The 25,392-nt window shown below is 43.8% G+C and overlaps 2 protein-coding genes across 2 annotated transcripts; one reads left to right on the forward strand and one right to left on the reverse strand.

The window, feature by feature from the left end:
- LOC143172803 (glutamine amidotransferase-like class 1 domain-containing protein 3, mitochondrial) lies at positions 1-5,475 on the forward strand. The gene is made up of 4 exons (XM_076362599.1): positions 1-185; positions 1,619-1,790; positions 3,671-3,875; positions 5,182-5,475. The coding sequence occupies exons 1-4, from the start codon at positions 78-80 to the stop codon at positions 5,372-5,374; spliced, it is 678 nt and encodes a 225-aa protein (XP_076218714.1). The 5' UTR covers positions 1-77; the 3' UTR covers positions 5,375-5,475.
- Positions 5,476-5,971: 496 nt separating this feature from the next.
- ACOD1 (aconitate decarboxylase 1) lies at positions 5,972-24,632 on the reverse strand. The gene is made up of 6 exons (XM_076338351.1): positions 24,484-24,632; positions 21,295-21,340; positions 12,392-12,553; positions 11,182-11,271; positions 8,974-9,179; positions 5,972-8,097 (listed from the first exon to the last, which is right to left on the reverse strand). The coding sequence occupies exons 1-6, from the start codon at positions 24,630-24,632 to the stop codon at positions 7,143-7,145; spliced, it is 1,608 nt and encodes a 535-aa protein (XP_076194466.1). The 3' UTR covers positions 5,972-7,142.
- Positions 24,633-25,392: the final 760 nt, after the last annotated feature.

Here is a 25,392-nt window from a genome sequence, read left to right on the forward strand (position 1 = left end):
CTGTGAGGCCCGGGTTCGCCGGTTTGAGCCGCCTCTGCCCGGGTTGAGGGGCGGGCGCTCGGCTCTGAGAGGCCGCCATGGGTAAGCGGGTGGCCCTGGTTCTCGCCGGCTGCGGCGTCTTCGACGGCAGCGAGATTCACGAGGCCTCGGCGGCGCTGGTGCACCTCAGCCGCGGCGGCGCGGAGGTAGGGGGGGCGGCGGGGGGGTGGCGCTCCGCTCCCCGGCACCCCCGCGGGGTGAGTGTGGAGCCGCGTGTGAGAGGCTCCCCGGGGGGGCCGGAGGTATGCCTGCCCCGTCTCCTTGCGCCCCTCGGCAGCCGAGGGACCTCTGCCTTGGCCTTCCCCCCCCGCCAAGCCCCGTGCCGGGGCCCGGGGCAGGCCATCATGTGGCTCCCGCTGTTTGTGGGATCGGAGCCCCTCCCGCTTCACGATGGTCTTTTCCCCGCCCCTGCACACCACAAAGCCTGTTCAACCATAATCTCTCTCCTTATCTTGCCCCCTCCCTTTTCTTTATTCATCCCCCTCCCCAAAGACGTGAACGCCCCCCCCCGACAGGAGCAGCGGCCGCACGCAGGCGGCTGAGCCCGGGAGTGAGGAGTGGCAGGAGGGCCTTGTCCTGCTCCTCTGTCCCCGCAGCCCGCTGGAGGCTGCAAGGAGCTGAAGATGGGGCCCGGTTACAATTCTTGATCTGCCTTCCGATCGCTTTTGCGGAAGTCGGGCGCTCGCCCTCTCTCGGGTTCACCTGCTTGTTCTCTGCTAGCCGTTTCTGGGCTTTGTCGGTAACTGGGAGTCGTCGGAGAAGCCTGGACCAGGATGCGGTGGCGTGCTTTAGTCCCGTCTGTGGCTTCGGACGGCGGAAGGTGGTCACTTTCTGTCTGCGTGTAGCCGCGCTCAGGTGTCTGATGGTAACAACAGCACGCCCATATTTAGAACAAAATTGTCCTCTCTAAAATTAGCTGAAGCGGCAAGCGCTGAGAAGTCTGCAAAGCAAGCATCAGAACAGATGTGTGAAAACAGCCCCTTGCAGTACACCTTTCACAGAACTTTACATTTTTGATGCATCTTTCCCCTTTTGTGCCTAACCAAAATACGTTCTTCCATGTTTTGTTTTTCCTTCCTGCTACCAGTCTTTTAGGAAAGTGAGTCATTCTAATATCTGCACTGGAAATGCTTGCAAAGTTTGCATCTTTCTCTTTCAAACTTTTTTTGCAAAACTCTTAGCACTCTGATCCCGTAACAGTTAAGAGCAGCCTTTCTGCAGACTCAGCTGTGTGTCCAGTCAGGCCGCTGGTATAAATTGTGGTGCTCTGTTTGTCCTTGGGGTTATCTGCAGAGGGAAGGCAGGCCCTGGCAAGATCAGTAAGCTTAATGTTGGCGTAAGAATGGACTCTTGTCAAAAAGCTGCAGGAATAGGATGGGGAGGATGGATGGGTTTACCCATCCTGATATGTCACCTGTCGCTTTAGATATTTAATACAATAGATCCATCCTGTGGAGTCCACTTCTCTTGGGTAAGAGACATCAGGAACAAAACCTGTTTTCATTAAATGATCTTTATTGTGACTGATATGTATGAGTTCTGTTTACGGTCACAAAATTGCTTCATCTCTATATTCTAGGTGAAGATATTTGCCCCCAGTATTGAGCAAAGGGATGTAGTCAATCACCTAAAAGGAAGTCCAACAGAAGAGAAGAGAAACGTGTTAGTTGAAAGTGCCAGATTGGCCAGAGGAAACATTCAGGATTTGGCTGAACTGAAAGCTAGTGAATTCGATGCAGTCATTTTCCCTGGTAAATGCTTTTAAAAGAAAATAATTAGTGGTTTTTCAATTGCAAATAACTGCTTTGCCTCCGCTACTTTTTTATTTTTAAATACATTTAGAGAATAAATTATACTCTTGAATTTGAGAGGTATGTGGGTTTTTTCTTTTTTACTTACTTACTTTCTTTTGAGGATGAGAAAATGTTTTAGCGAGCTCTCATGGGCTTACAAGTCATCTCAGTTTATTTATTAATTTACAGTTCATTAATTTAAAATGCCAGTGTTCTTTTGGTGTTAGGTCATACATCGCACCGTTCCTTCTTTTTAAAGATTGTGAAAACTTTAGTACCTACTTGTGGACAAGAACACTGACCAGGTTAGAAAAGTAAGGCCAGAACTTGACGTTATATGGAAATGCCTTATTTTTAGGGCCTCTGAAATTGTTGGCAGAATAGTAGGTTGCCAAGTAGATTATATTCCCTGTCAGATGTGAGTACATTTTGTTTTAATTAAGTATCTGGTCTGCTGCTGATCGAGTTATACTAAATAAAAAATTATCCATAAACATAGACTGCAAAATTGCCTTTCAGACGGAGGTAATTGTAGTCACTTTAGAAATGAAGAAACCGAAGCGTCACGAGGAAATTATGACTTGCTGAAGATCACTTTCCAGAATATTCATCGTACTGTTAAATATTGCCTTCACGATTGTGCCTAAGCGTTAATTTTGAAGTCGTTACACTGTCTTCTGTTGTGAGGCCAGCAGAGGGAGTGTGTGTATAACGCAGAGAAACATACCTGTAGCGCTAAAATGAGTGGGTGACATCAGGGCTGATCAGGGAGTAAACGCTAGCAAGTATTTTCCACGTTAATTTCATGCTGTTATAACCCAGGCTCAGGGGGGTTGCTGTAATAACTGTTAGAGGGAAATAAACCCTATTAAGTTTGAAAATTAAAATCTTACCTCAGAGATTGCAGATAACACTCGAAAGTGAGAGTGAAAGGAAAAATATTAAAAATGCAAAGTTTCTTGATGTTGTCTGTTGAAATACTTGTGGAAATTTCTGTTTGTTTAGTGTAGAAAAGTTGATGTTGTGCACATTCCATAAGGAATCAAATATAACGGATGGTTACACTTACTAATAACCTTCTTACTTTGATTATTCAGATGGTTATAAATCCAGCAAACGAAGGTGCTGTAAAATATGATCTGCTTGTACAATTAAACGAAGATTAAATGCAAGTAAAGGATTGTTCTAACTAATTTCTAGAAAGACAAATTCAGCATTATTTTTAGTAGGAAATTATGTTATCATTCACAAGTGCTACGTCTCAGAATATCATATGTTATCAATTCCTTTTTATGTAATATCCATTTTGTTGTTATTGTGTTAACCTTTATTTTTTTAAGTCCAAAAAGAATTCTAGGTGGGGAAGAAGCTCTCTTGTAATTGTTTAAGTATTGAACTAAAACTTGAGAGTGAAATTACTGTAGAGGGTCAAACCACTGTTTGCATTACTCTCGTGAACTGCACTTTCTACCTTTAACTATCATTGGCCTTTCTTCTAATCCCGCCCTTGCTTATCAAGGGGTGCATATCAGATGGTGCAGCTTTTCCAGTCACTAGCAAATGAATGTGAGGTTTCCTATTTCTCTATTTGTTACTCATTGAAGCAAGATTAAGCTTTGTGGCCTATGTAACGTGGTATAAAAAAATTTGCAGTTAAACTTTAACATTATAAACCCATCACGTTTCATGTGCTGAAAGCTTTCAGTATAGTAACTTAACAGTCCTACGTATGCCATGATTATATTGTAAAAAAGGAGAACTTCTTTCTGGTATTGAATTTAATGGCTTTTAGCAGTGTCTTATATTTGAGCTTTTGTTTTTTTGGGGTTTTTTTTTAGGTGGTTTTGGTGTAGCAAAGAACCTGTGTTCCTGGGCTGTAGACGGCAAGAACTGCACTGTCAATGAGCACGTGAGGTCCACACTCCAAGCTTTCCACAGTGCTAAAAAGCCCATTGGTTTGTGCTGTATATCGCCAGTCCTGGCAGCGAAAGTCTTTCCTGGTTGTGAGGTCACGGTCGGCCAAGATAAAAACGTAGATGGGAGGTAAGAAGGAAATGGATGGAGATAATTTACATGGGAATTAGGATTAGGAAATGGACAGTCTATTGTGCAAAAGTCTGAGGTCTCTGGTGCCAGTAACTTTTGGGTGACTTACTAGTGACGTTTTTCACTTATTTCAAATTTTCACTTGCACGGTAATAGCAGGCACGGAACTCTCAGGGCAGACAGACTGAACCTGTGAGGTCAGGTGATTTGTGCGCTACAGCGTTGGAACTATTTATCCCTAAATTCAGAAATACATTGGTCTGTGATATGTTCTATGATATCAACATCCACAGACACATTACAATTAACCGCATGAAAACTCTAGCTAGTCTTATCTCCTGCCTAAGCTGTCACTCTGAGCCACCGAAGGTAACACAGGTTCCTGCCCTGGCTTTATTGTGCTGCGTGGGTGCTAATGAGTCACTGGATGTAGCATCCATCAGTCCTAAAAGTGACAGAACAAAGAGACTTCTACAGAATCCTGCCTCTGCAAACACGCAGGTGACCAAGGATATGAAGTTATTTTCTCGTGTTACATTCATGGTAATTGAGTGATAGATCTTACCTCATATTAAGTGAGATACAGAATTTGCTTGGCCATGATTCATGTTGCAAATGTGCAAATGAAGAACAGGCATCTGGCCAGCTGGCCTTCAGAAATTTGGTACCCTGTGGTAAATTGAGTGGCCGTTTAAATTGCATCTGTGGGGTTTTGTCTGTTCAGAGATTTTTAATAAAGTTTTTCTGGTGGTAGTGGTTTTGGGCCAGTTTAGGGGAGGCAGAAGTCAGTGCTGCTTCAAGGACTGTCAACTCCCAATAAAACTTCTGAATGGAATTTCCTATCATCAGCAGCAGTAGTGAGGGATTGCTTCCACCCCCCTGTTCCTGCCTTATCCTCAGGAAAAAAAAAATTTGCAGAATCCCAGTGGAAGACCTTATATGGAGGTGTTGGAAAAGGTCTAATGTGTCTGCAAGTTCAGCTGGCATCTCTCAAACTTTTGAGGATCCGTTATGGCTGCACTTGGTATCATCTTGTAAACTTATTGAAAGATTGTTAAAAACAGAATCGTACCTTCTGACATATTGTGGCTCTGCGTTTCAGCTTTGTTTTCAAAGGTAGCAGATCACTTGTGTCCATAGGGGATGGGAGAACCTCACAGTGGCAGTCTGTTTGACTCCCTTGTCATCATCATCGGCTAAAGAGTCACTTAAATATTCTTGTAGTTCTCTCGTTCAAGCTATGCTGGCAGAACTTTATGGCTGTATCATCTCTTTATGTTAATTACAGTCTTTTTATTTACAGATTTCCTGATGCTGAAACGGCATCTGCTATAGCAGAGCTTGGATGTAAGCACATTTGCAAAAATGTAAATGAATCCCATGTGGATAAAGCCAATAAAATAGTTACTACCTGTGCTTTCATGTGCAAGGCTCCTCTGCATGAAATCTTTGATGGAATTGGAACAATGGTACAAGAAGTCCTGAAACTTGCCTGACTGGAAGCATGCAGACTTCTGCAAGGAAATCAGTTTAGCTAAGCATGAGCATTTAGTTTCCTTTGATTGTAGTAATAAAATAATGCAACTATTAACCTTCACAGTTCTTGTTTTGTTGTTTTTTTTTTTTTTAATCTGTAATACATCAAATGGTTATTGCTAAGTTTATCCTATTTATTTCTCTTTTAAAATAGAAAGCATGTGTTGAAGGTTGTTGCAGTGATGGGGGGGGGCGGGGTTCCCTTTTTTTTTCTCATTAATCTGAATGTGTTCAGTCTTGATAAGATAATGTAGGAACCCTCCTTGTCCAACGGGGTTTTATCACATCACCAATGATTATCAGTAATTCACATTCGGTGTTACCCAGCTATAATTACAGATGAAATAGCTGTAAATGAGTCTGTATAGCTTCAGCATAGGTGAGTAATTCAATTCGACTTCTTAATAAGAAGGGAAAAAGAAAAGAATGTGGTTATTTGGGTTTTTTTTTTCTTCCCTTGCATGTCTTTAAGCAAGTATAACTAATGGACTTCTGAAATTTTTGCAGAGCCCCCTAGATAAACCGACTTTATAAACCAAGAGTCAGAGGCTTAAGTACAAATGAATACATTGTATGTGGAAAACACACAAGTTTTGCTCCAATAAATGAAATAATTTGAGGTTTAGTTGGTAAAATGAATTAGCTTTATTTTGTGATTTTTTTGCACACATAGTTTAGTGCCCTAAGGAAGGTACATTTTATATATGTTAGAACACGTGCTTTGATCTTACAAATGTAAACAAAGATCGTCAGCCTTTCTTAGAAGCACAGTCTGGCAAGGCTTTGTACTGAAGGAACTAAAAATTCCCAGAATTCATTATCAAGGTAAGTTGATTGTCACTGTGGACACTTAATTGTCTCAGTGTAAGAAGTGTTCTGATGCTCACAGGTCTCTCGTCAGTCACAACGAGTGTACTGTAGCCCATGCTTTGCAGTGCCCGAAGTAATCTAAACGTGTCATCGCTAATTAGGGCTAATCATGTCTTGTTGAGCGAGCGCCTTGTAGCTGGAGCGGGAATACAGCAGGAACAAACCTGTACCACAGTGCAGCCAAAAGGTGGAACTGGGAAATAACGCTTCTATGACACGGAGTGTTGAGTTGTCCCTCTTGCTCAGCAGCTGGTACGATCAGGAAGGGCACTAACTTTTACCTCATCAGTGCAAGACCAATCGTTACAGCGAAGCCTGACGTGTTGCAGAGTGTCAAGTGCTACTACTCTGTATGTGTGCCGTGTTTATTTTAGCACAAACGTCAAAGCTCAGATGTAACAGGCGGCCTCTTCAAGGAGGCTTTAGAGCTAAATCTACAGAAATAAATATATAAAGGCTTTTATTCTCTGTCCTTCTCACAGTGATGTTTCTCACGGACACAGCATTTCCACACTCCTCCAAAATTTGGGTTTCCTGTATGGAGTTATTTAGCAGAAGCAGAACATACAGACATTTTTGGCAGGGAAATTTTTGTGTCGCACGCAAGCAGTGCTCTGCCCCTAGAGGTATAAAGATAATTGGAAGTCAACTGTGCCAGCAGAGGATCTTACGTTCAGCCTGACTGAGCTGTGCCCATAATCGCTAAATTATTTACTTAGTCAAAAAACACAATATTGGACTGAGCATGGCTCTTCTGTTACAGGAGTCCTATTTAAAAGTGCTTGAGTCACTAAATAAGAGTTTGTCCTGAATTCTGTGTTTGCTTTGTGAACAGCGTCTAGCTGTTGGTTGGAACATTCAAAGGAAGCGCAGCTTCTCCGAAAGCGCTCTAGCTGACTGTCCTGACAAAAATGTACTTAATACAGAACAGTCCTCTACTTTTTCCAGATTGTACACTGTCTCTATAATGCCTTCTGTGGCTTCTGCAGGCAGGACGCTGGAGGCATTGGATTGAAACTTTTTCTCCAAGTCCTCCTTTTTCAGAGGTTTCCTCCAGTGGCCGTAGAATGTATCACAGCGGTCGCTGATCGTGTTGCCATCCCGAAGTATGACACTGACTTCGCAGTAGAGACTCTCAAAGCTAGGTGTGTTATCAGGAGGGTGCTCCAGCTGTGTTTTGCAGAGGAGCTCCCGCAAGGCTGGCCGGTGAACGTTCTCACTGGCAAAGGACTGGACCGACATGCTGCCATCCAGCAAAGCAGAGCATGCAACAAACTGGAAGGAGTGTCGAGCTTCATGCTCTGAGGTTGGGCTGTGTCTGTTCACATATTTGACCTCTGGGACTTTGAGAATGACTTTCTCAATTTTATCAAGGGGGAGCAAGTTGTCACTGCTCTCCACAAGCTTCCTCCTAACAGAGGATGCTGCATCAGCCACCCAGTGCGTTCCAAGATGAGCAGGAAAGCGTTTGATGGCCACATCTTGCTGGTCCAACAGCCAGGGATAGGACTGCAAGGTTGGCAGAGCCTGTGGGTTGTAATCTGTATAAAAGGCACCTATCCCCGACTCCATGTCCAAGATCTGTTTGTTTCCTTGAAGGCCCTGTGATGCTAAGCAAGCTGCTTCCAGTCCATGCTTGGCAGCATTGCCAACATGGAGGGGCTTCGTTTGGGTTGCTGCGTTAGCCAGTGGGGCACCTGCATAGGAGGCAGCAATAGCCAAGGCGTTTTTACATTTCAGCTGGTCAAGAGCTAGCAGTTTAGCACAAGCTGCTGCACTCCCCATTGTACCAACCACAGTCGGTGGGTGAAACCTGAGAAAACAAAATCTCTTCATTACCATATTTCAAAAAGTCACCTGAATTCACTATATACACAAGCTCCAATTTCCTTTCACTGCTGTGGAAAACGGATTGGACCATAAAGAAACATACATTCAGAATCCATGTGCGGTCCTAACGGAAAAGGTTGTCGCTTTTCCCCAGGAACAAGTTAAACTGGAATAGTACCACTTACAATAGGTGCTCCCCAGAAAGCAATTGAAATATTAGAACTGCTCATAGTTCAAGGCATACTGAACAGAATAATGGCAAAAGTGTCACAGTTTATAGTCATCTATAAATTATCTGTAAATAATTTATAGTCATCTATAAATTTTACATATTGGGGGAAGCAAATTTTGTTATTCTGAACCAGTTTTGCAAAATCGGTAGAAGGAACACACAGAAAATAGCAGGAGGACATTTAGTCCATCCCACACTTCAGGGCTTTCCCCTAATCACACCCCGTTTTCTTGGGCTCTGCTCTGAGCCCAGCACTGGTGACTCCTTTCTGCTGAGAGCAAGCCACTGTTTCCAAGTGAGGCATGATCGTATGTATTCATGGAAGCCTGAGACCTCTGCTGTTAAACGTTGTCCTTTTGCTGCTGTTTTTAATAAATAGGGAGATAATCACCTCCTTCTTGTAAACTAATCAATGCTCTCAAAAAGACATTAGCTAAGCCGTAAGGAGTCATGTAAGTGTATTTATGTTTGAGATGAACCTTTCCTAAATTTCCAGACAAACAACATCATACATAGAAAATATGATTAACTGTGCCATTTGTATTTTAACTGGCATTTAAATAAGTATATTAACACTGAGAAAAAAACCCTTCCACTCAACTTTCTACTTGAAGCATTTCTATTTACCTCTTTGGAATATTCCTGGCTTCGCTGGAGAAGCGCAGCAGCCTGCCTTGCACTTCGATTCCCACATTGAAAGCTAAAAGCAGATCGAGACCTGAGATTTTTTTCTTCTGAGGAAAGGCCTCCGAGAGTGCAATCACGGCAGGGAGCACAGCCCCGGATGGGTGTGTGGCTGGATGCCACGTGTCGTCAAAATCCATTGAGTGCACCTAATGGAAAGAGAAGCCTTGGCTTATCATCAGAAATAAACTCTGACTAGGCAAAATTGGCTCAGTCAAATGAAACTACTGTAACTGGTATAAAAAAGGACTGAAGAACTAGATTTTCTTTAGAAAGCAGAACTTCAAAAGTCTTTCTTTTAAGACCTTTACTCCCAACATGGCTCAGTGAGAAGTGGCAATGCAATAAAAATCTGGCCTCAAAGGAGTATAATTCTAACTCAAGTTGCACCAGTCTAGAACCAGTATGACAATGAATCGTCTTTCCTACAATAGGCTTTTGCTGCTTTAATTAGATTGGTATAATTAAAGCAGCAGTTCTAGGTCCACCATGTGAATGGTGAATTTTCACTTCCTCCAAAACAGTATATAGACCTAATGAAATTACTTCTCCTGTGCTGCAACTGATGCTGCCGCTAGGGCTCACACCATTAAAGCTGTAGCAGTTGAATCCGTAGTGCTAACTGAAAGTTGTATCAGAACAACTTCTCTAGTGCAACCGTCCACAGGCGACAGGCACAAGCCTGAAAATGTACATGAGGCTTTAGCCTGAATTTTCAGCACGTCGAAACAAGACCTGTCACACGAGGAACCAGACTCCCCGGGGCTGCTGGGAGTAGGAGCAAACTACAGTCTTAAAACTGGGACGAGCTGCGTAGCCCTTGAGAGTATCCAGAGATGCGCCTCCTCTTTCCCATGCCCAGAGCCCAGCTGCTCAGGAAGATTTTGGGCATTGCCAGCATGGCATACGGCTGCTGTTCTGGTAGCAGAGTGCTCCCAGCAGTGCACTCAGTGTTTGCAATGTACTGCTTGTCAGAACCACCCCCCAAAGTTTTGAGAAGCTCCAAGGAATTGAGAGCATCAGGGACAGCATTTTTAATAACATAATAATGCCTCAAAGGCTGAGCTTTCACACCTATTCACCCACATCTTACTTGAGAGCAAACTGGGAAGGTGGTCAGGCTCCCCAGCGCTCAGGTCTTGACCCATAGTACTGGGAATACACACTTCGGAGGACTGCGTTCCTGAACAGATAGAAGAAGACCCAGTCCCTGCCTTGAAGAACTTTGACACCAGCTGGGAAGATGCCCTGCAGTGCAGGATAAGGACAGTTGTGCCCAATACCTGATAAGCTGCGTTCCTGGTGTCTTCAGCAAGCGCCTAGAATTGACTTGTGACCGAGATGTAAACTGAAATGATCATACACATGCTAACAGCCAGGTTTGAATATCACACGGGCTACAAGGAGCTGAGAGGTACCAGATCTCATTTCCAAGGTAATTTTCTCTACGTTGGAAATGAGGTGTCAAATTGGACCTCTGATTTTGTTGTCACACTAATTTAGATAGGCTTAATATTATCATTTCCTTGGTGGGTCACCTTCCCTAGTTTTGCATAATTGCCAAATTTGTCTACTCCACCTCTGGCGCATCTTTCGATTTCAAATGGTTTCAGCCTAAATCTGAATTTAGACAAATGTCTGAGGAGTCAGCTACTGCTTTACTGACAAAGTATGTGTTCAAAATATATAATTGGCTTTTGCAAACTGCATGACTGAAGATTAAATTGCCTTGTGATATTATATGTGTGTATGTATATGTGCATCTGTGTATTTGTGTTTTTCTGTAACTATACTCTGCCAGTTGGGTGAAATTTGGATCCTGGTGAAATCAGTGAGAGCTGGAGTACGTCTCTGTAATGCGGCTGTAGCAAGGTTGTAACAAGCTGTAGCGTTCTGACCTTTGAAAACAGCCCCAAGTCCCACATTAAAGGTAAGGGATGCTGTTGAGTTGGATCAGATATATTATACACTAAGCCCAGTCTTATTGGAAGAAAGTTGACGCGCATTAGGAGAACAGTCTAGGAAAGATTTGTAGCAGGCTTCAGGCACAAGAATAAAGTAAACTAAGATTTTAGGAGCATTCTGTTCTCTCTAGAGTGAGAACGGTATCAATTAGTGTGATTTAAGAGCAAATAAAAGAGCATCCCTTACAGCCACTCCATTCACAAAAGCTGCATACAGAGGCGGCAGTCGGAAATCCAAGTGGCCCCAAATGGTACTGGATATATCTGAGCTGTAGATCTGAAACAAATTGACATCAATTAATTCAAAGTCCTGAACCCAAGGATAAATGTGCGCCATATCTCTGATGTAACTGAGATCAGACCATACCCTCTTGGGACCCAACTGTTCCCTTTCATGAGAAAAATATTGTTCTATCAGAAAGTATGAAAAGAAACTCGGTTTCCTGTTGGCTTACATCAAGGGCTCTTTCCATCCAAACAGACCTCAGGGGGCAGACCAACACCATCCACCTGGCCATTCAGTACCTTCACACCTCTGCACACTGACATCCCTTCTCACCGCCCATTGGCAGTTCCCTCAGGACTGTCATCATCTTGTTGGGGAAGATCTCCAGTTAAAGGTTCTGATTTTCTATGTTTTAGTAGGCCCTGAGTAAATGATATATGGCCTCCTGATGCTGGTAGCCCCATGCTGTAAAGGGCTCTGCTCTTTTCCTTTTTCTGTGCAGATCGTTCAGCCAACGAAGAGATCTTTACGGAATTACATAAAAGGGCATAAGCTACCACAGTTTGGGAAGGGGGGATCTCTGTACAAAGAGACGTATTGGCACACAGAGCTCTGAAGCCTGAGTCAAACTAAACAGGTCTGACCGATAAAACAGTAGGCTAAACCCCTCCTCATTGATGCGCTCCTGTGTTGGGAAGGCTTCTCGTCAAGGTCAAATACTCCTCTAGTTTAAGGAAAACACGACTGGAGGAGAAACGTGACCAATGTACCTCAGACAACAATTATGTTTTATGGACTGGAAGTAACCCACTACTAACTCTCCGTCCCTTTAACAGTCCCTTAGTTTTGAAAGTCTGGTGATAAGTGATGTTTGCTTTGCTGATGTTTTTAATAAAATTTCATAGGTGAAAGAAAGGAAGGGATTCTTAATTAACTGTGTTTGCAGTGGGGGGTCTTAGCATACAGTCTGTTACACAGACTTTTGCCCATCCAGAGTTAAAAGTAACTCGAGCGATGAATTTTCTCTGTCTCCAGTGGGAAGAACACTGTGTCTCTCTTTCCATCCCCAAAAGAATTTCACCATGACAAAGTTTCCCCTTACAGCCCAAATTTTCCCGTGCTTTTCTTAAAGCTAAACCTTAGGGTATGCTATGAATGCCAGACACCTTACCTTGCTGTACTGTGTCACTTTGTGGCAGACCTCAGTGCTGGTACCCAGAAGCCCCACTCCAAGAGTATCCAGAATCATTCGCTTGCTTCTCTGAATGACTTGGTCTGTCAAGTGGTTTGCATTCAAACCATGAATCACACTGGCAAAATTTCCCGTAATTGTCTGGGAGGGGAAAAAAAAAAAAAAAAGAAGAAGTAGATATTTCTCATCATTTAAAGAAAACATTTTTTTTTTTCTTTCTTCTTTTTTTTTTCGCTTTCCGTTTTGGGCTACTGCTTAGCATGCTGGCCATTTCTGTTGCCCTGCCCTGCTTACATGAATTGCATCAGCAAAACTAAGGTTTGAATTCTTCCTCTTTTTATTCCCAGAAATGCCACAGTGTTCTTTATATTTTATTTTTACTTTCATCAGTGTCCTTGTCTGTTCTGTATTTCTGGTGCTTCCTCCCTGACTTGAGTCCTTGAGGGTAAGCACTGCAGGTGATGTAACTTTGCAAGACATCTGTATCTATATCTATACACACACATATATAAAACAAATAGAAGCAAAAACCATCTGGCTTTCCATAGCACCTTCTTATTGCTACTGAAATCAGTGGGAAAGTGACATTTCAATCCAGCGCAGCCACTACCACACAAGGAGGCAAGATTTAATCTCCCTGAGTAGCAGAATTACCATCCCAAGTGTTGCTGAGCTTGGAGCTCAGTGGGAAATGGGACTTGGCAGCCCTACCTTGCACCCGCCACTCCTGGCTCCCAGCTCCCATTGAATTCACGCCCAGCTGGAATCCCAGCTTTTCTCCAAGAAAAGATTTCACCTCTTTGAAAAGCAGTGGCTCCTTGTTCCTGGCTCCTGCTGATCTGGGAATTATATTTCTAATTTTTTTTTTTTTTTTTGCTTTCCCATTGACCATTGACCCATTATGCAAACTCAGCCTGCTTCTTCTCCACTGGAGCTGTTAGCTGCTGTTAATATCTCTAGTAGAAACTAATCTAGAACTTCCCTTCTCCAACTATTAGAAATTTCTCTGTAGAGGCATATATTATTTACAACCAGTCTATAAACACACTTGCTTTTTTTATATTGGCATTACTGAATATAGCTCTTCTCTCTCTTTGGAAATTGTCTCCTTTCATTTCCCCTCATCCTTCCCCTTCCTCTACTCCCCTGCACATATCCATACAGAGTGACGATATTTCCTTGTGGCCTTCATTTCGCTAAGTTAAATAAACTGTGCTGCTCTCTCCTTTATAATACAGGCTCACGCCTACTATGCTAGTAGCTTTTCATTGCGTTGTTCCAATTGGATTTCTCTTTTCTGGCAATGGTGACCGGAATTGTACCCATAATTTCAGGTAAGTTCTCACTCGGCTTTGTACTAAAGCATTAAGACTATCTTGAGGTACACAAGTCATTTAAAGCAGGTGAACCACATATTCCATAGTGTGATGCACACCTACTGAAACATATAGAATGAGGATACAAAAGCTTAAACAGAAAAGTGCATCTTACAGTGCAAGGAAACAAGACAGTACCTTTGCCCACATCTTGGAGGGATGGTGTGTGGTCCCAGAGAGATGCAGCAGATGAGTAGCAGCCAGCGAGCAGGGGAAATCACTCTCTCACTATTTATATACGTATGTCTGGGGTGGAGGAAGAAATATTTGGCCTTTTTTATTGCTCATCTTGTCCTGCCCATTTCCTCCCTCATCTGGAAATGTTCCTTTTTCTTCACTTTCAACTTTCCTCTGACTAACTGTACTATAAACTACTGGTACATGTGTGGTAGGACTTTGTCTGCCACATACACATCATGTGTAAACTGATACATGTGATATTTTATTACCAGATAGAAACTGATATATTCATTCGAGTGTCTTACACTTGGTAGCGTGGAGAGAAGAGGTCATTGGGTGTGTCAGGCTGACCTTGGGGAACCACAGTAGGCCATAGATAGGAGAGCAATCGGCCCAACACTAGTCTACAGGGTGGCAAAGGCTGTTTTAACTTAAACAACCTATTGTTGATTTGTTTTGTTTTTTTCTTCTTTCACTATATCTGTCTCCTCTATAATACATACAATTCAGACATGGGAAATGTGTGCCATAAGAATTTCAGACCATAAGTTGGATTAAGGCAGCTCTTGGCATTTAATAGTGTTTCAACAGCATGAATCACTTTGTGAGGCCATCATTTCTATTAGCAGATTTTCTGCATCTCAGGCAAGGATGTCTTCTCTGAGGAAGGAGGCACTTCTCCCACTACCAGTTTAGGGATTTCGCTTCTGTGGGAATCCCAGACTACTACAAGGTAGTGAGTGAGAAATCCCTGCCCATCCCATCAGGAAGGGAGGAGACCCCAGAGGAGCATGAGTAGAGGCCACTGAATAATTCCGAAGTGAAAAAGTAATGTATGTCTGAAGTTTGCGAACCTCCTGGATTAGGGAACAAAGTATCAAGTCTTTTCAGAATTGCAGTCTTGCACTTCCATACTTAAGCACTGCCTAAAACTTTAGGAACCTCAGCCCTCTACTCAGCCTAGCCTCAAATAATTTTGTAAAGCCTTATCTAACTGCTGAGTGCTTCCAGGTAGAGACCACCATAGGTCTATAGGTGAAGTTAAACATTGATTTGAGTGGCTCTAACTACTACCGAAAGGTCCTGTTTCAGGCTGCATCCTCTTCCCGCCCTTGTCCCTGGACACATAATCCTCCTCCTCCCCGCGCCAGAGCTGATGCTGAGGAGACCCCTTTCTGAGCTGGTCCAGCCTGTCTCCAGAGCCAGCTTAGGGATTCTCATCTGTCAGGCAAAACTGAGTTTCATTGCCTCAGAAATGCAAAATTAAATCTAGCAGCACAAGCAGAGGGAGAAAGAAGTAGGTCTAGCAGTATTCTGTGAAATTTTGGGAGGGCACGGGCAGGTAAAAAGAGATGGGAGGGAATCAGCTGTTCCCCAGCAAGCTCTAACCCAGACATTTGCCTATTTTGCCTGTGCCTTGAGCCAGCTCTGCTTATGGATGTCATCTTCAGGTGCCTAACTTGATGCTGAAAATTGCACTGGGTAACAGAGTGCCTTCAATGATAGAAGCATTAGTGTGTCTGTTCACGGATGTAGCCAAAGCGCCTGAGACCCAGGACTCCTAAACCCCAGCCCTACAAACACATACATACTTCTGTACGGGCTCACCTGCATTATGTGCAGGCTGCATTTAAAACCTTGTCCTGTCTTTCTCTTAAATATGAGCAGCTGTTCAGCATGGCTACTAAACCTCTTCCTGCACGCATTTCTCTGAGTATACCACAGCCTCCTCACTCATGCATGCATAATCCGCATCTACATAAAACATCCCAGCAGCATTTCCTAGTTCCTGGGTGAGGTGCGTGCTTTGGCCAAATCCGGACCCCATGGGGAGACAGAACCAGAATATGCATCAGTGCTTCTTCCTTGCCCCCTCATTTCCACGCTAAGGAAAACCTCAGGGGGAACCTGGAAGTGCTGAAGAATTACCTTTGGTGCTGATATCGGAGTTTACTAATCCAGCCCAGCTAACGGCATTGCTCACGTTGACAAGGTTGGCAACGGTTAGAAAGGTTAACAGAAGTTAATGCTATTAGACTGAAAAAAGGAAAGATTTTTTTAACTTTCTCTTTTGTTCTTTCAGCTCACTCTTCCCTCCAGAAAAATGGAAGAAAATGTCTAAAACACAGAATCACAGAGTGGCTGAGGTTGGAAGGGACCTCCAGAGATCATCTGGTCCAACTGCCTGCTCAAGCAAGGCCACCCAGAGCAGATTGCCCAGCACTGTGTCCAGTTGGGTTTTGAACACCTCCAAGGATGGAGGCTCCACGGCCTCTCTGGGCAGCCTTTTACAGTGTTTCATCACCAAACAACTACATATTAAATAAAATATATTCAAACCCTAAGGTCAGTCCCCTTTCAGTCATCTTTTTCCTTTGCCTTTGGGCTATCATTTATAATCCCATTCTGTTTCTCATTTCCTCCTCCTCCTCAAGTGAGACTGAAATGAAATTTAAACATCTCCTTGACCCCTCTATGCTACTGGATGGCACAAAGGAGACACAACAGCCCCATAGCCAGTTAAGGGGAATTTTCCTAACATAAGAAGCAATGTGGGACCCTTTTCATTTCCCCTGGCAACTCCAATGGAGGGAACAGTGAATACAGCTCAACAGCTGAAAAGTATGCAGTAACGTAATTACCGATTAATCTAATTTATTGCTCTAATGACTGCTCTAACACCGGTGGCATTGTACTGGAAAGAGCACAATCAGAATGGGGCAAAAATGGCTCATAACCCTATTTATCTCTAGAAGGCATAGTGTAGTGTCAGTCTGTAGGACTGCATCCTCAGCCTGCATCGTGCCCCAAAACAAGGCATTGTAAGCTTACGGCTTACAATGTCTTACTGCACCCCGACACTTTGAAACACCTATTACAGCAAAGCAGTGCAGAGTTCCAGCTGCCTTTAATCCCATGTCAAGACTCCAAAGTGAACTCAGATGGGAGCCAGAACTTGTGATGTGCCTTGCAATGTGATGTGTGGTCACAAGCTGCTAGCTGATCTCAGATACGTGGTCACTTCCTTCTGTAACCTTGATTGTGGGCTGGATTGTCCCATGCATTGCAACAGCAACATCAGTACTATTTAAGGACTGAACGGAGATACTATGAGAAAGTGACTTTTTAAAAAAAGAATGAAGTGAAACTGTAAATGCACAAAATTAAATTGCTTGGGAGACCGATTTCCAAAATGTGGTCTGCAGACCTCAGAGCCAGGTGTATGCTGTAGACTGGGAGGGAAAGGAAAGCAATATGATTATCACTGGAGGGGGAAGAGGCATCTATATAAAGTCGTGTACTTCCACAGGAGCATTCGTAGGGGTCTAAACAGAAGAAGGTTGAAAACCACTGACTGAGAGTTTGGCACAGGCTGTCCACCCTGACAAAGGGAATCTGCTGCTTTCCTCTTCTTCGACACAATACGCATGGTTCAGCAATTTGGGCAGACAGTTTGTTAACTAGCGAGCACGATGGAAAGACAAAATGTGTTCATCCAAATGCCATTTGCAACATCATGCGCAGCTACAGTAATAAGCTGTGTTGATTACAGAACAAGGCTTTAGAAAACCAGTGCCCCACAGAGTCTATTTTCTCCTGCTGACATCACATTTTTAAGCTGCTTTTTTCTTTCTTTTGCCTCCAGTTATTTTAGGCTAAACTCTGCCTACACCTGCAAGCTGTATGTTTGCAACTGAAAGGAGTTTTGGCCTTAGCCTTATGCTCCTTTTGTTCTATATAAAAAATTATGACAAAATACAGAGGCCAGGCTTCCTTTTCTCCAAGCCAGCTTTTAAGATGTAACTTTGTTCATGGGCTGTCCTAAGATGAGAAAACGGGAGGCAGGTGCCAATGTGCTCTGTTTACAGAGCATCTGCTATTGCTGAGGGTCTGAAAACACCTTACAAGTGCAGGACCTGCTCCTTTTCCTTCTACTGGGGTATTTTAAGTACAGTAAAGAGGTGTGAATCTTAGAAAATGGTCTGGAATAGGTGGCTTGATCTAAATCCTGTTAACAGCCCTACAGCCATAAAGCCTGGGATCCCGTAATTCTGCACCACCACCATTACAGTCTCCTGTGCCTCTTTTTCCCCAAGCCTACCTTCCCGTGTTCACCCCAGCAGCAATTACTGAGCCAGCCAGCAATAATACACAGCAAAAGCAATAGGTGATGATTGTGACATGAAACGTATAATTCTGGAAATTTCTAGCCTATAGTAGTTCTCTTATTCACTTACTTGCAGAACTAGCGACAACTGCAGTGCAATCTCGGAGAAGTTACAACACTCTTGTTTCCTTTTTTCAAATTCCTCACAGCAAATCTTGGAAGTGCCAGGCCGTATTCTGGTAAAGGTTGCTGAGTCAACACACCAGGTCTACATTACACTGTTCTCGCCTTCATTAACTAGTGGTGCTATTCCTAAAGGCAAGTCCTCGCAGTTCATTTTAAACTTGTAATGTAGACGCTGATTTGCTTACACGAGCTGTGAGACAGAGGTACCAGACATAACTGGGATAATCATGTAGGATCTTGTTCAAGACAGATTGATCATTTCAGTATAGACGTACCATGAACTCAAGCTGCTCCACTAGTAGCAAAAGCATGTTTGAAGCCAAAGAGCGTGTTGCTGAACGATTAGGCAAGCCCCTTCGACATCGTTTATGGAGTAGCGTCAAGGGGCCTGAACTACAACAATGCAAGAAGACACTGCAGGTTCATGAAATTCCCATTGACCCAGTGTAAATTTTAGATCTCACCCATACTATAGCCTTTACCTGTAATACTAGTGCCAGCATTCAGATCCTGAGAGTGCAAGGGGCCACACCATACTTGGCTGCCTCGGGTACACAGCAAGGCAGCTCAGGAGGAGGAGGTGTAGGGGAGGGTGTCATAGCCAGCCCCAGTCCCCTGTGAATCACCTCTGCATGCTGGGGTACCACCACTTCTCCCTGGGACTCCTCGCAGTCATGTTCCCAAAGCTTTTCTTCATTCCACTGCAGCTTCCTACCCTATTTGCTAAAGAAATAAGGTTACCTGGGCTAGTAGCAGGTGGCTGTAGGGTTTCTATATGGCATGACCTCCAGTCTGAATAATAACAGCAGGTGCAGGACATCACGTAGGTTTTCTGTACGTGCACAGACTTTGTCATGACTTCTCCCTGTTGACGGTTTTGGCAACCTGGGGCAGCCTGTATCACACACTGCTCTCTTAATCAAGGAGCAGTCATGATGTTTATATTAAGTGGCCAAAATGCAGCCAGATGTCATTACAGGACTTGTGCCATTTGGGGAGATGATAAAACTTGACTAGCATAAATTCAGAGTTTGATTAGTGGAAACCAAATTAGCGTGAGCGCATGTGAGGGATGTGGCAATTTTAATTAAATTACCAGCAGAACTACGGTGCTGCAAGGGAGGCATTAGTCACTGTGCTGGGCTGCTGCATCGTACACGGAAAGGTACCCAGCAAAGAGACCCTCCTGATCATTTCAGAGCGAGCCCAGATGTCAGGCCGTAACAGGCCCCAGCAAGCCTGCGGCGGCAGTCCAGTGGGGAGATGCGGATATCAAGATCTAGTATACGAAAAGCTTCAACATTAATTAAGGGATAAAAGAGCCTCTCTGCATCTAAACTATAACTCAGGGATTTTGAACCCCTAGGAAATTATCCCAGATGCCATTACAAACTTTTGTCTGCACTGGAAGGACTAAAATAACACCTAAAGCATGTACAGCAAAACCAGAATGAATAATAAAACATTCTCCTTCAAACAGAAACAGGCTTTGGGAGGAAAATTCACCTAATTTTGTGGGAGTCCATCATTTACTTGTCAGCAGCTGCAGAAGCACTTGAGACAGGTACTGGGAGACGCTGTGTGAGTTGGCAGAATTGTTCCTCCAGCTTTCACCGCAGATGCTCGCTCTCCTCCTCTCAGCTTAGTCATAGAATCATAGAATCATAGGATCATTGAGGTTGGAAAAGACCTCTAAGATCATCAAGTCCAACCGTCGACCCAACACCACCACCCACTAAGCCATGTCCCTAAGTGTCTCATCTACTCATCTTTTAAATACCTCCAGGGATGGGGACTCCACCACTTCCCTGGGCAGCCTGTTCCAATGTTTCACCACTCTTTCAGTAAAGACATTTTTCCTTGCATCCAATCTAAACCTCCCCTGGTGCAACTTGAGGCCATTTCCTCTCGTCCTATTGCTAGTTACTTGGGAGAAGAGACCAACACCCACCTCGCTACAACCTCCTTTCAGGTAGTTGCAGAGAGCGATGAGGTCTCCCCTCAGCCTCCTTTTCTCCAGGCTAAACAACCCCACTTCCCTCAGCTGCTCCTCATAAGACTAGTCCCTCCCAAACATAATCCCCCCGGAAGGATTTAAACAATGAACCATGTTGCAAAAGCCACAGAGTACTTGTTGCTAACGGCTGCTCATTCTGCAGGCTTGTGCCACAGGTTGATTCGCCCTCCCCCCTTAATCGCTGGACTGCAACCTCTGCTCAGACGATGTGCTCTTATTTTGATCCTAGAGGCAGCTTGGGTATCCCATGAGCTACACACATGTTGCTCCCCTTTAGCATCCTGTGGTCTCTTTTGGAGCACTCTAGTAACTGGAGAAAGACCCTTTTTCCTCATCTGTGGTTGTACGTAGCTAGATCATGCATTTTCCGCCCCTGATATATTTCAAAAGTGCCGAGAAATATTGCAAAACAGCCTAAAATTACACTTTAAATGCGGCAGTCTCTGATTTATGGTGTAATTATAAAATATGCCATGGTAGTTATTAGTCGTGAGATTGAGTATTACACGTTTCAGACTGTAAAACATACTGGGGAATTTCTAGCTGTGATTGTGTATTCACCTCTAAAGAGAAAATGGGTGTAATTACACCAACATTTATAAAAGGGAGAAATAACAACAAAAACGAAAGAAAGGTTAAATTTGAAGACAAGAGCTGTGAATACATAAAGCATTTATATTATTACTCTTTTCTAATTGAACATTTAAACCAAAGCTAACGATTTGATTTAAACTGATCCTTTTTCACATAAATAGCATTTGAAGAATTTTGGTCTTTAGAATTTATAATGACACTATTTTTTCCCTAGCATTACTCATCTTCAACATAGTAGATTAAGACAGATGCAGGAAGCATTAAAAATCAAGGAAAATCACTACTTTCACAAAATGAGACGAATGATTCTGTAACCTTTGATCATCCGTGTTGACTCTTCAGCATCAGCAGGGTTTGAAACTGTTCACATAAAAATGGTACCTACTGTCAGGTGGTGGAACTCAGACAGTATTTTATTTACCTTTTCCCCTCCCTGCAATAGTTGAAGATGTCCCTCCTCATGTGGCCTCAGAAGTTGAAGGAGCAATAGTTAGCTGTAAGGAAAAGAATATGTTGTTTAAGTCATTGCATTTTTTATTTATTTCAAAAACATTACTCCAGGTCATATTCAGGGAGAACGTGTGATGTTAGTGGTACCACCAACGCACACAGCTTATCCTGCTGACTTTGGTAGCTGTTCTGCATGGCACAATGCCAGCACTATGACTTTGGTTTTAATATAATAAGCAGATAAACCAGTCTTATTCCTCCTTTCCACAATTAGAAGGTTTTCCCATTCCTGCAATCTGGCTATTTCCATTCTTTATCAAATTAGGCAGTTTTTAAGTCTATGTTTTCTTTTGGGATATTTTTTCCTTTTTTATTTGCTTGATTTGGTATGGTTTTCTATTAAACTTTGGGGTGGGGAAGTCAGAAGAGGGAGGAGGTGCATTTTTTTTTTTCCCCAACTAATCGACTGAGTCGCAAATGAAGCAATACTGAAATGTTGCTGTACATCCTAAAACCCAGCACAATTGCAGCGGGGCATGAGTCATACCGTGCAACCAGCGATACACAGGGTAGGCACAATGCAATGCTGTTTCACTGCATAAGAAAAGCAGGCAGGTGCCTTGGGCGGCAAATTTTAGGAGGCATTTTGGTGCCCATGTTGCCTACTAACAAAAAAATAAAGCTGAGCATGTTTTTTTGCCTGATCCACCCGTCGCTGCTTTGTGCTTCTGCGTTCCTCTGCAGCTGCCCTTAGGAAGGGCTCCTAAGGAGGGACGGGGTGGTTGATGCTGAGAAGTTGTTTTTCCCCACAGCTTCCTGCTGTCTCGCCTTACTACCCTTTGCAACAGGATTCTCCTCCACCTTCCAAGCACAGCACAGCCCTGCACGGCCCCTTTTCCTCCTGTGCTAACAAGGCCCAGGCATAGTTCCCCATGCTCTTCTACTCCCTGCAAATTTGGGAAGCCTATCCAGGCGAAATCAATCAGGGAAGGTGGATGGTTCCTTGGGGAGAGTGAAGGAGGAAAGAGAAGACGTGGCTCTATGGGAATAAAACATGCCCTGTCTCTTAAGGATGCTGGAAGAGCAAATTTTTGTGGGGCAGGGAAAGGAAAGATGGGGAAGAAAGGAAAGGAGGAAGGGGAAGAAAGAGGTCCCAAGACCTTATATGTTCCTACCTTCTAAGCTCCTCTGATTCCTCCCAAATCTCCTCTTCCCAGTCCCCAGAAATGTGCTTTACAGCAACTGAATTTTCCTTCCACTGAAAAGCTAAATAAATCCCTGCTGTCTTTAAAGGGAGAGCTAGTGCTAACTTCTCATGCCTCCCTCAGCAGCAGCAAGGCTGAGACAGGAGAGGCCCCTCTGCTTAACTAACCTCCATGAAATAAAGGGCAACTGCTCCCATTTTTCAGCATTTTCTGGTACACTGAGGCACAGGGCAACATATGCAGAGCTGTGTGACGGAGGAGTAACCAGTTGGCCCAGAGAGCCTCTGCACCTGAGCCAAAATCGGTACCAAGTTCAGCTCCGCAATAAGGTCCACACCCTCCACCGTACTCCACTTGTGTCTTGCAGTCCCTCTGTTGCTGCTGGCCCTTGGTAGGCACTAACACAGGCCAAGCTGGCTGCCCTGCATGTCTCCCCGAGCCAGGGTTATATGGCTTTTTGTCTGCCCTCGTTTTCCTTGCTGGCAGCATTTGGCTTGCCTCATCCTGGTCCTCTGGACAGTAGAGAGCAACTCAAAATACCCATGGAGGCTGTGTCTAGCTGTCTGGCACATCTGGAACAGGAGCTGCTCAGCAATGGTGGCAGCAGCTCCTTCCCTCTGTTTTCTTGGCTGTGCATGCAAGGACCTAGGGCAGATGAGCCTTGTGTTATCTGTCCTCTGTTCCTGATTTCATTCTGTCAGTGCCTCTTTCAGACGCAGTAAGAAGGTTGTCTGTGAGTTGACTTTGTGCCAGAGACTTCTTGACTTGGGAGTTTGATGCAACATGGGAATTGACCATGTTGATGACCGCTCTCGAGATGTGGCTGAGAAGAAAAACCCCAAACCAAATCAAAAATCTCAAGCACATCATTCCTTCCTAGGATCAGACTGCTCTCACACATTGACCGTACCCACAGATTTTTCCTGTAGATACAGACATCTTTGCTAGCCAGTACCTGTTAAGGCAGCTACTCCAAAGTCTGCAATTTTGCATCATGCATCCAAACTCAGCTTGCTTTCTTGTATCCCAGGAGGACATGTTCTGTGAATCCCTCCCTGAGACTGTAGGTCAGCAAAGGGGAAATGGTCAAGAGTCTGGGAGAGGGAGAAGAGGAAGAAGAGGCAGACCTCTGCATACTCTCCATGTGTTCATGAAAAAGGTGGGAAAGAAACTATGGCTAAGTGAAGGAGGAAAGTATCTATTCGTATCTATTGTATTAAATGCAGTATCGTTTAATGTGATGCTGCTTCCAGATAGAGTCAGAGGTATGGTGAGCTTGCTCACTGACTCCAAGTGAAAAATATTGATAGATCTATGGCCAGCCTCAGCATGCTGTGCTATTTATTGCCTGGTATTATATCCCTTCTTTACCTGGGGAAATTGTCTGTCCGTCTGTCCGTCCTTCCTTCCACTCGTATTCTTATAGGTCATCTGGGAGCATGTCTCACCTGAAACCAGTGCAGGATGCCAACTTCCCATAACTTTACAAAAAAAGTCCACTCCAGTTTATGCCCTAGGAGTGGATTCCACACTGATGCTGGAAAATGGTGATCTTTGGTCAGACTGTGACACGCATGCTGGAATGAGATCACGATGGGGTTGGCAGTCAGTGCTGGAGATGGCACTTGGAAAGCAGTGAGCCCTCTTTTCTCTCCTGTCCCACAAGTCATCAGCCTGAATAACCTCCATTAGGGTGGGTGCTTCTGACAGAGGACCTAGAGTTTCAGGGACATTCAAGAAAAAAAGTGCAAGGTTGAGGGAGGAAGCTGAATTGGAGAATCTGCTTCTGGGCTGTGACAAAAGTATGGTCAGTCCCCGAGAAACCCCTGTAAGGACATGGAAAGATGGGCTTCAAAAGTTTACTATGTTCTCACAAGAGGGTGGGCAGCATATAAAGGTGGGTGGGGTTCCTTCGTCCGTGTCATCACACTACAAGGAAGCCTGTAGTGAGAGACCTGGCTCGAAGGTCCACATCATCCACATCATCTCTGAGCCTGCCCATAGGCTTCTGCTGTTTCCATACGCCGAGAGCCACACGAGAGCCTTCACGGGAAGGACAGGAAAGCCCAGGAATCCTTACCTTCAGATCAGGCATTTCTGACATCATCCCAGACAGGATCTGGTTACATAGGATAGAGCAACTCACAGGTTACCGCAGTCTGCGGTGGGATACAAGTTCAGCTAGACAGGCAATGATGGAGTCATTATTGGTGCATCCTTCTCTACAGCGTGGGTTTCATCCACAGCAGACACCCTAGCACAGACTTCAACCTTGCAATTGTTAATAAGCGATGGCATTTAAAAAAGCACATATATTTGGGACGTTTATTGCTTTAACTTTGCTGTTTCTGTATCCTCAGGCTTCACATTTTCTGCATATTTATAGTGATAAGAGCGAGAAACTACTATAGTAAAAACTTAAATTCTCAGTTGACTACATGACTTCAGGTGGTGATGGCTTTAAAAGAAAAAAACAAATACTTCAAGACTCTAGATCACGTGTTGAGAGAACTATATGAATGTGAATCAGGAGTGAATCCATGCTGGGAAATATAAATTATTTATAAATATCTAAAAGACAGAATACAGCAAATCTTAACATCTTATTCCTATAGATTGCTACAAAGTAATACCTGCATGAAGACATTAACCCCAAAAGAGTTCAGATTACTTGAAAGACTGACTGAGAACTTGTCATGTGCCTACTGTTAATGTACGTCAGTGTATACACATGGCAAAACTGAAGGAAACTGAAGAGAAATTATCTTCTCCACCCAGAGAAATTCTTGCCTGAGGTTCTGCTGGAATTTGGGTGATGTCCTAAGTTAAAATTAAACATGATGAGATGGCCACATGAGCAGTGG

Source organism: Aptenodytes patagonicus, chromosome 1 (genome assembly GCF_965638725.1).
Source record: "Aptenodytes patagonicus chromosome 1, bAptPat1.pri.cur, whole genome shotgun sequence".
In the NCBI taxonomy this organism is placed as follows: domain Eukaryota; kingdom Metazoa; phylum Chordata; class Aves; order Sphenisciformes; family Spheniscidae; genus Aptenodytes; species Aptenodytes patagonicus.